At 40.6% G+C, this 11023-nt stretch overlaps 1 protein-coding gene across 1 annotated transcript; it reads left to right on the top strand.

The window, feature by feature from the left end:
- Positions 1–222: 222 nt before the first annotated feature.
- On the top strand, positions 223–972 carry LOC127223652 (ubiquitin-conjugating enzyme E2 variant 1-like). The gene is given in 2 exon segments (XM_051186363.1): positions 223–429; positions 432–972. Coding segments are annotated over 2 exon segments (444 nt in total). The 5' UTR covers positions 223–228; the 3' UTR covers positions 675–972.
- Positions 973–11023: the final 10051 nt, after the last annotated feature.

The raw sequence follows: 11023 nt of genomic DNA, 5'->3' as shown, positions 1-11023 counted from the left end.
TACCATTATTTTTCATTTAGTTCATCTCTAACCACAATTAATGTAGAAAATATGTGATTTCAGTGTTTGTAAGTAGACAAAAACTTCTTCAGAAAGCAAGTTTGGGGATTCCCCACTTGAACAATACAAAACAGTGTTTGATTTCAAAAATATTTAAGCATACACAATTACATTCATGTTTTAGAGATATATAAAGTGACTTATAAGAATCAGATGCTCGGACGCAAGATGGCAGCCACCACAGGCTCTGGAGTAAAAGTCCCTCGAAATTTCCGACTGTTGGAAGAGCTGGAAGAAGGCCAGAAAGGAGTAGGCGATGGCACAGTTAGCTGGGGTCTAGAGGACGATGAAGACATGACACTTACGAGATGGACAGGGATGATAATTGGGCCTCCAAGAACAATTTATGAAAACCGAATATACAGCCTTAAAAAATAGAATGTGGACCTAAATATCCAGAAGCACCCCCATCTGTAAGATTTGTAACAAAAGTGAATATGAGCGGCGTGAGTAGTTCAAATGGAGTGGTGGATCCAAGGGCCACGGCCGTGCTGGCAAAGTGGCAGAATTCCCACAGCATCAAAGTCATCCTGCAGGAGCTTTGGCGCCTGATGATGTCAAAAGAGAACATGAAGCTGCCACAGCCACCGGAAGGACAGTGTTACAGCAATTAGTTACCGAGGCCCGGGCCTCCCCTCCCCAGTCCAACCTAAGTCTTCATTTTCCACAGTAGTGAATTTTCTAGATTCGTCTTGTAGACCTCAAAGTACTGGAGAGGAAGCTCCACTCGGACTTCATCCTGAGACACTGTTCTGATACTAATTTCTTGTCCATTTGAAATACCTAAGTTGTGCTGTGTAACATCTGCCGGGTGTAACTGCTGGCTGCCTAGTTGAACTTCTGGGATCAAGAAGGTGTGTTGAAATCGGTTTCCTTTGGGAGCGGTGGGCACAAGTAATGCAACTGTGAACAGACAAGTCACACAATCACCTGCTGATGACACATGGCCTGGATCTGCCTTTGCCCGCCTCGCCCTCCTACCACAGCTGTGTGGTGGCCCTTAGAATAGATGGGAAGGCTTCAGGTAGCAGGCATGGGTCTCCTTCTGGGCTTGGGGGTGCTTTGGCTTCACCCCTGCTTTCTTAAGTCTTAAGTGATGCCCCATCCAAGCCATTGCCTCCTCCTTCCGCTCCCCCACTCCCGCCCTTGGCCAAAGCTTAAATTGTAACACTCCTCTCCCTCTGAAATTGGCCATGGGTAAGGAATTCAGGGCTTCCCATCTCCCCACCTTTATCAAGGGGTGCTACTCTTCTTCTCCTCGACTCCCTTGTTGCCCATCACCACCCCACTTGCTGAGGCCAGAAGCTGTGAGATGAGCTTGGAAAAGCCTGGCCTCCCTCTAGCTCTTGGCCACATATTCACTTGCCACCAGCCTGGGAAGGGGTTCTGGGTCCTGGGCCCTGCTGCCACCATCAGGCAATGCACTTTGAGCTCAGGTCTCAAGGTGAACAGAGAAGTCAGTCACGGGCAGCAAACCTGCCAGCGCTCAGGGTCCTTGGTTGGGCCTAGAGAAAGGCCGTGCATAGGGTCCTCAGCGCGCAGGGTACCTAGTCAGTTCCTTTTCTCATAATCACTTTGCTTTTACGCACTGAAATGGTTTGTACAGGGCTCCCTGGCCACCCACCAGGTCTGACATGGAACCTGACAGCTGGAACAAAGGCCCCTGACCCTGTGGACTCAGGTTTCAGTGTTGCTGCTCTTCAGACTCTCATCAGGGACCTGGAAGAGCTTTGTGTCTCAAGTTTTCAGATCTTTTTAGATCGGTGGGCCTGGTCTTCTGGCTTGTTGCCATGTTCCCCACTCTATTCAGGACCACTAATTGTTGAAATGTGGATGCATACCGAAATAAAGGCAATTTGTTGTGTTGCAAGGGTTTTTGGGTTTGGGTTTTTTTGGGGGGAGCATTAAGCATATGTGAACCCAGGTGTTGAAGCAGCAAAACTATCAGGTCTGAAAAGTGGTTGATGTGGCCGTTGATCTTTCTGGGGCAGACTATAGCTGTCCAGGCAAGGCATCGTGTAAGACAAGTTTAACAGTGTTCCTTCCATAAGCAGTGTGCTGTCAGTCATTGCCTGATTTTACTAAAATAAACAAGTGTGCACTGATTAAAAAAAAAAAAAAAAGAATCAGATGCTCTTATGTCTAGAATAAAGACAGTTTTCTGGAATGTCAATCTGGTACTCCTATGGAAATAATGATTGCTGAAGGTCATGGGTGTACATGTGCCCCAGCAAACATGTAAAGTTCATTCTGCTTCATTGGGGCACATCACCATCATGTTAGTAGTGCCTGCTGCTCACACATTTGATTCATTTAAATAAAAATAAATCTATTCCAGGACTGGCAACAGGGCTCAATAGATAAAGGTGCCTGCTACCATGGCTGAAGACCTGAGTTTGAAACCCAGGTCCCACATGATAAGGAGAAAATTAATTCATGCATTTTGGTTGCTTACACACACACACACACACAGATAGAAGGAGAGTGAGAGACACAGAGAGAGAGAGGGGTGAGAGAGATAAGAATGTAATTAAAATTTAAATGTACATGTTAATTCAACATTTGTTGCTGCAAATAGTTTCATAATAAGTAGAAAGAAAATATTCAGAAAAATATTAAGGCTCTAAATAAAATCTTTCAAGAAGGAAGAGTAAATATCTATACAAGCACTGACTAGCTGGTGGTGTAACTTGTAGACTGTAAGCCAACCCCCTTATGGACTAGAAAGCCCTTCTGGGAAGAGGATTTTGAGGCAGCGAAGCAAGGAAGTTTATGAATGTTCGTGGGAAGCAGTCCTGAGCATAGAAGTCAACAATAAACAAGGCCTGTAGCTTGGGAGTGGGTGAGAGAGACAAAGGGTATAGTCAGAAGAAAGGCTTGGATGGAGTAGAGAGTGAGCCACTTGTAGGAGGATGCAGGGTCAGAAATGTATGCAGATGCCAATTGAATCCAACTTACATGAGGAGCCACAGAAAAAAGATGAAAATGAGAATGTATCAAAACAAGGCAGAACTTCTTGGAGCAGATAATATGTGGTAAGAGCAGGAGGCAGACGTGAGCTGGTGGACAAGCTGTCAGAATATGAACTGTGCACCTGGGTTGAAGCAGTTAAAAACTATAATCTTTTTGCCCATGAACACACTTTTAGATATCTTAACTACAGCATGAGGTTGGTGCTGTAGCTCAGTGGTAGGGTCTGTGCTTAGCACATATGATACACACTTGATTCTATTATGGCCATAGAAGACAATTCCATCAGGCAAACAGTATCATTCCTACTAACATGTTTGTTCATGGGAAATGAATGTTACAATGCTTATGTCATTGCTGCAGACAATCTGATTATACATGCAAGAAAATGCCCAGAAGGAAAAAAGTGGGATTTCAGCTAATGGCTGTTTGAGAAAAACGACTGGGATACATGAATTGAAGCAGTTAATGGTGAAGCATACAGACATAAAGCAGGGACCTCAAAGACTCACAGACTCTTATACAGACTCTCAGGGTGTCTCTCTAATGGGAGCAGTATGCATACTACAGCCCCCGCTAAAGAGCACATTATAGTCAGTTGGTGTGTTCCTACTGAAGGAGGGTAAAGGCCATCATCTGAGCTCTATCTTATCCCTCTCAGTGAAGGGCATTTAAGGTAGCCACTCCACTGTTGCTCAGATTGTTAGCTGGGGTCATCCTTGTAGATCTCTGGACATTTCCCAAGTGCCAGATTTCTCTTCAAACCTATAATGGATCCCTCTATTATGGTATCTTTTTTTCTTGCTCTCCTCTATTCCTCCCACAACTCAATCTTCCTGCTCCCTCATGTTCTCCTTTCCCCTCCTCTTGTCCCCTTCACTTTCTCCCTCTCCACACACTGCCCTCCACCACTACTCCCAATATGTTCTGGAGATCTTGTCCTTTCTCTTTCTGTTTGTCTCTCTTAGGGTCCTCCTTGTTTCCTAACTTCTCTGTCAGTGTGAATTGTAGGCTGGTTATCCTTTGCTCTATATCTAAAATCCATATATGAGCGAGTACATACCATGTTTGTCTTTTTGTGAATGGGTTACCTCACTCAGGATGGTTTCTTCTAGTTCCATCCATTTGCCTGCCAATTTCAAGATTCCATTGTTCTTTTTTTGTTTGTTTGTTTTGTTTTTTTTTCTGCTGAGTAGTACTTATTGTGTAAATGTACCACATTTTTTTTTTTGTTTTTTTTTTTATCCATTCTTTAGTTGAGGGGCATCTAGGTTGCTTCCAGGTTCTGGCTGTTACAAATAATGCTGGAGTGAACATAGTTGAACAGAGGTCTTTGCTGCATGGATGTGCATCTTTAGGGTATATGCCTAAGAGTGGAATTGCTGGATTTCCATTTTCCTAAGGAACTGCCATACTGATCTCCAAAATGGTTGTACAAGTTTGCACTTCCACCAGCAGTAGAGGAGTGTTCCCCTTTCTCCACATCATTCTCTCCATCATAAACTGTCATTGGTGTTTCCAATTTTAGCTATTCTGACAAGAGTAAAATGGTATCTCAGAGTTGCCTTGATTTGCATTTCCCTGATGGCTAAGGATGTTGAGCACTTTCTTAAGTGTCTTTCAGCTATTTTGGATACCTCTATTGAAAATTCTTTAGGTAGTTCTGTACCCCACTTTTTAATTGGATTGTTTGGTGTTTTGGTGACTAGCTTCTTGAGTTCTTTTTGTATATTTTGGACATCAGCCCTCTGTCAGATGTGGGGTTGGTGAAGGTATTTTCCCCACTATGTGGGCTGCTGTTTTGTCTTGTTGACTGTGTCCTTTGCCTTACAGAAGCTTCTCAGTTTCAGGAGGTCTCATTTATTAATTGTCGATCTCAGTATCTGTGCTATTGGTGTTATGTTCAGGAAACAGTCTCCTGTACCAACTTGTTCAAGGTGCCTCCCACTTTCTCTTTTAAGAGGTTCAGTGTGGCTGGATTTATGTTGAGGTCTTTGATCCACTTGGACTTAAATTTTGTGCATGGTGATAGACATAGTTCTATCTGCAGTCTTTTACACCAGCATTTAGTTATGCCAGCGCCGTTTGTTTTGTTTTTTTAATTTTAATTTTACATATCGAACCCAGTTCCCTCTCCCTCCATCCTCTTCCCCTCTCTTCCACCCTCCCATGTCCCCTGATTGTCCTCCCCTCCTATCCCCCCCCACAATCCACAGGTAAGGTGATTGCCTTCCAGGAGGGTTCATTTACATCTGTCAAGTCATTTGGAGTAGGGACTAGGTCTTCTCTCCTGTCCCTAGGTTAAGGGAGTATCTCTCCATGGGGAATGTGCTTCGAAAGTCCTTTTGTGCACCAGGGACACATCCTGTTTCTACTGTCTGAGGTCCCTTAGACTGGGCAGGCCTTCTATCTGAGACCCATGTTCAGGGGGTCTGAGTCAGTCCCATGCTGGATTCCCAGCTATCAATCTGGGGACCCATTAGCTCCTCCTTGTTCAGGTCAGCTGTCTTTATGTGTTTCTGCAGCCTGGTCTTGTCCTCCATCTCTGCATCTGGATTCCAGTTCGGCTCAGTGTTTAGTTGTGGGTGTCTGCTTATGTTTCCATCAGCTACTAGATGAGGGCTCTATGATGGTGGGTAAGTTAGTCATTGATCTCATTATCAGCGAAGGGCATTTATGGTAGCCTTTCCACTGTTGCTCAAATTGTTAGTTGGGGTCAGTCTTGTAGGTCCCTGGACATTTATCTAGATTGAGTTTTCTCTTCAAACCTATAATGGCTCCCTCTTTTATGCTCTCTCTCTTCTCTCATCTATTCCTCCCCTGACTCAATCTTCCTAGTCCAACGTGCTTTCCTCTCCTCCCATTCTCTTTCTCCTAGCTTCCTCTCCACTCACTGCTCCCCCCCTCTCCCAATATGCTCAAGAGATCTTGTCCCTTTCCCCCTCTGGGAGGGACATTATATGAATCTCTTAGAATCCTTCCTGTATCCTAGTTTCTCTGGCGGTGTGAATTATAGACTGGTTATCCTTTGCTCTATGTCTAAAATCCATGTATGAGTGAGTATATACCATGTTCCTCTTTTTTGTGACTGGGTTACCTCACTCAGGATGGTTTCTTCAAGTTCCATCCATTTGCCTGTGAATTTCAAGATTCCATTTTTTTCCCCACAGAGTGTAAATGTACCACATCTTCTTTATCAATTCTTCGGTTGAGGGGCAAAAGGTTACTTTCAGGTTCTTGCTATTACAAATAATGCCAGCATAATTTTTTTGAAGATGCTTTTCTCTTTCTTATAATTTAAGCTGTTTTGTCAAAAATCAGATGTTCATAGGCGTGTGGGTTAATATCAGGATTTTCAATTCAATTCCATTGGTCTTTCTATTTTTGTGCCAATACCAAGATGTTTTCAGGATTATAGCTTCATAGTAGAGCTTGAAGTCAGGGACAGTGATGTCTCCTGAAGTTCCTTTATTGTACAGTGTTGTTTTGGCTATTCTAGGTCTTTTGTTTTTCCATACAAAGTTGAGTATTGTCCTTTCAAGGTCTGTGAAGAAATGTGCTGGGATTTTGATGGGGATTGCATTGAATCTGTAGATTGCTTTTGGCAAGATTGCCATTTTGACTATGTTGATCCTACTTATCCAAGAGCATGGGAGATCTTTCCATTTTCTGATATCTTGTTTAATTTTTTTCTTTAAAGACACAAAGTTCTTGCTATATAGGTCTTTCACTTGTTTAGTTAAGATTTCTCCAAGATATTTAATGTTGTTTGTGGCTATTGTAAAGTATGATGTTTCTTTGATTTCATTTTCAGCCCCTTTATCTGCTGTATATAGTAGGGCTACTGATTTTTTTTTTTTTTGGAGTTAACCTTGTGTCCTGCCACTTTGCTGAAGGTGTTTATCAACTATAGGAGTTCGCTGATAGAGTTTTTCTGGTTGCTTATGTAAACTATGATATCACTTTCAAATAGTGAAAGTTTGACTTTTCCTTACCAATTTCTATCCCCTCGATCTCCTTTTGTTGTCTTATTACTCTAGCTAGAACTTCAAGTACACTATTGAAGAGATATGGAGAAAGTGGCAGCCTTTCTAGTTCCTGATTTTAAAGGAATCACATTAAATTTCTCTCCATTTAGTTTGATGTTGGCTGTTGGTTTGCTTTTATTATGGTTGTTTTGGTATGTTTTGGTTATCCCTGATCTCTCCAAGATCTTTATCATGAATGGGTGTTGGATTTTGTCATAGGCTTTTTAAGCATCTAGTGACAGGATCAATTGTTTTTGTTTTGTTTTTTAGTTTGTTTATATGGTGGATTACATTGATGGATTTTCATATGTTGAACCATCTCTGCATCCCTGGGATGAAGCCTACTTGGTCATGGTGCATGATTTCTTTAATGTGTTCTTGGATTTGATTTGCCAGTGTTTTATTGAGTATTTTTCATCAATGTTCATGAGATATTGGTCTGTAGTTCTCTTTCTTAGTTGTATCATTGTGTGGCTTGGGTACAAAGTTAATTGTAGCCTCATAAAATGAGTTTGGCAATTACTCTACTGCTTGTATTGTATGGAACAATTTGAGAAGTATTGATGTTAACCCTTCTTTCTTTGAATTTCTGGTAGATCTGCACTGAAGCCATCTGGCCCTGGGCTGGGATGTTTTTTGTTTTGTTTTCTGTTTGTTTGTTTGTTTGTTTTTGTTTTTGGTGGGGTTGGTTGACTTTTGATGACTGCTTCTATTTCATTAGGGGTTATAGGTCTATTTAAATTGCTTATCTGTTCTTGATTTAATTTTGGTAAGTGATAGCTATCCAGAAAATTGTCCATTTTCTGTAAATTTTATGGAATACAGGTTTTCAAAGTATGACCTGAAGATTCTCTGTATTTCCTCAGTGTCCATTGTTATGTCCCCCTATTTATTTCTGACTTTGTTAGTTTGCATGTTCTCTCTGCTTTTTGGTTAGTTTGCATAAAGGTTTGTCTATCTTGTTGATTTTCTGAAAGAATTAATTCTTTGTTACATTGATTGTTTATATTGTTTCTAAGTCATTAATTTTCCATCCTCAATTTGATTATTTCCTGGTATATACTTCTCCAGAGTGAGTTTGCTTCTTTTGTTCTAAGGCTTTCAGTTGTGCTATTAATTCTCTAATGTGTCTATTCTCCATGTTCTTCATATGGGCACTTAGTGCAATGAACTTTGCTTGTAGCACTGCTTTCAAAGTGTTCCTTAAGTTTGGGTATGTTGTGTCTTCATTATCATTGAATTCTAGGAAGTCTTTGATTTCTTTCTTTATTTCTTCCTTGACCCAGGAATGGTGCAATTGAGCGTTGTTCAGTTTACATGAGTTTATAAGGTTTCTGCAATTTGTGTTGTTGCTGAATTCTAACTTTAAAGCATGGTGGTCTGATAAGATACATGGGGTTATTCCAATTTTTTTTATATAACTGTTGAGGTTTGCTATGTTGCTGAGTATGTGGTCAATTTTAGAGAAGGTTCCATGTGGATCTGAGAAGAAGGTATATTCTTTTGTGTTTGGATGGAATGTTCTATAGATGTCTGTTAAACCTGATTGGGACATAACTTCTGTTAGTTCTTTTGTTAAGTTTCTTTCTGGTGGTCCTGTCTAGTGTTGAGAGTGGGGTGTTGAAGTTTCCCACTATAAGTGTGTGAAGTGTTATATGAGATTTGAGTTTTAGTAATGTTTTGGTTTGGTTTGTTTTTGAATGTGAGGAGTGCCTTTGTATTTGGGGCATAGATGTTCAGAATTGAGAGTTGTGATGGATTTTTCCTGTGAGGAATATGAAATGACCTTCTTCATCTCTTTTGATTGATTTTAGTTTGAAGTCTAATTTGTTTGATATTAGGATAGCTACATCAGCTTGTTTTGTGTGTCCATTTGATTGGAAGATCTTTTCCCAAACTTTTACTATGAGGCATTGTCTGCCGTTTAAGTTGAGGTGTGTTTCTTGTGTGCAGCAGAAAGATGAATTCTGTCTTTGTATTTTTTCTGTTAGCCTGTGACTTTTTATAGGAGATAATATAATTAATATTGAGGGAAATTAAGGACCAATAATTGTTAATTCATATTTGTTTTGGATTTCTTGGTGGTGGTACTTTGAATAGATTTACCCTGCTTTTTCTTTTGACTTCTGGTAAAGTGAGATTATCTTTGCCTATGTCTTTGTAAGTTTAGTTAACTTCCTTGGGTTGGAGTTTTCTTTCCAGAACTTTCTGTAGGGCTGGATCTGTGGATATGTATTGTATAAATCTGGTTTTATCATGGACTACCTTGTTTTCTCCATCTATAGTGATTGAGAGTTTTGCTGGGTATAGTAGTCTGGGCTGATATCCATGGTCTCTTAGAGTTTGTAGATATATTCAGGACCTTCTGACTTTCAGAGCTTCTATATGTTACTTGGCCTTTTTCCTTTGCTGCTTTTAATATTCTTTCTTTATTCTGTATGTTTGGTGTTTTGATTATTATGTGGCTAGGGAACTTTTTTTTGTGGTCCAGTTTGTTTGGTGTTTGGTAAGCTTTTGTACTTTCATAGGCATGTCCTTCTTCAGGTTGGGGAAGTTTTCTTCTATGATTTTGTTGAATATATTTTCTGCACCTTTAAGCTGTACTTCTTTGCCTTCTTTTTATTCCTATTATTCTTAGGTTTGGTCTTTTCATGCTGTCCCACATTTTCTGGATATTTTGCGTTAAGGATTTGTTGGATTTAAGATTTTCTTTGGTCAATGAATCTATTTCCTCTAGTTTATCTTCAGAGCCTGAAATTCTCTCTTTTATCTCTTGTATTTTGTTTGTTATGCTTGCATCTGTAATTCCTGATCATTTAGCTAGCATTCCCTCAGTTTGTGTTTTCTTTATTGTCTCTATTTCAGTTTTCAGGTCATGGATTTCTTGAATTGTTTTCTTCCTCTGTGTGATTGTTTTTTCTTGGCTTTTCTTGCTTTCTTAAGAGATTTGTTGGTTTATTGCATTCTTTGCCTGCTTTTCTCCCATTTCTTTAAAGGATTTTCTCATATCCTCTTTGAGGGCATCTATCATTTTCATGAAGTTGTTTTTAGGGTCATTCTCTTCTGCTTCATCTGTGGTGGGATGTTTAGGTCTTGTTGGCGTAGAATCCCTAGACTCTGGTGGTGTCACATAAGTCTTTCTTTTGTTGGATGTGTTCATATACTGTCAACTTTCCATATTTTCTTCCATTGGGTACAGGTGGGGTCGCTTCCTCTCTTCTTTCTTGGAGGGTGGAGGGGCAGGGCAGCAATGGCTCTCAATTCAGGGTCTTTCCTTCTGCCTACACGGTCCCTCTTGTGTTTCCTTCTTTAACACTTTCTAGTGATACATTTTGTCTTGTAGTCGCTTTGGATTCCAGGATTAACAGGACCTTAATGATGAGGGACTGAAACAGATAAACAAAATGAGTCTTCCTGTACAGATCATGGCCCGATGATGGTGTTTATTTGTGATGTGAACACTGAGTACTGTATAGAAGCAATTATCTTTGGGAAATCAGACTACTCCATTTGAGTGGTGATAGCAATAATAACATGTTTGACCCACCCCACAGGACAAGAGCTGAGATAACCGTCAACCAGTCCATACCTTGACCAGGAATGCTTAATTATCCATGTCTCTTGCCTCAATTCTTTATCCATTGAAATTCTATCAAGGGCTGGTGAGGTGGCTCTGTGGGTAGAAGCACTTGTCACAGCTTGATGACTTCAGTCTTCTACATGGTGGAAGAGCCAACTCCTACAAGTTGTTCTCCCACCTCTGTACTTGGATTTCAACAGTGATATACATGAGCATTTGATAAATAAATACAATACATTCTTGTTAGTACTATGTGTGGATACTACAGATGTGAGGATACTACAAATGGATATGGGGTCACCATGCCCCTTTAACTCTACACCTTCCCACTGGGCATGTTCATTCAATCTCTATTCTGTGCTTTCCACATTACTTGTCTCTTTAA

This window comes from Phodopus roborovskii, unplaced genomic scaffold (genome assembly GCF_943737965.1).
Source record: "Phodopus roborovskii unplaced genomic scaffold, PHOROB, whole genome shotgun sequence".
In the NCBI taxonomy this organism is placed as follows: domain Eukaryota; kingdom Metazoa; phylum Chordata; class Mammalia; order Rodentia; family Cricetidae; genus Phodopus; species Phodopus roborovskii.
This window is presented reverse-complemented; position numbering and strand designations above follow the sequence as displayed.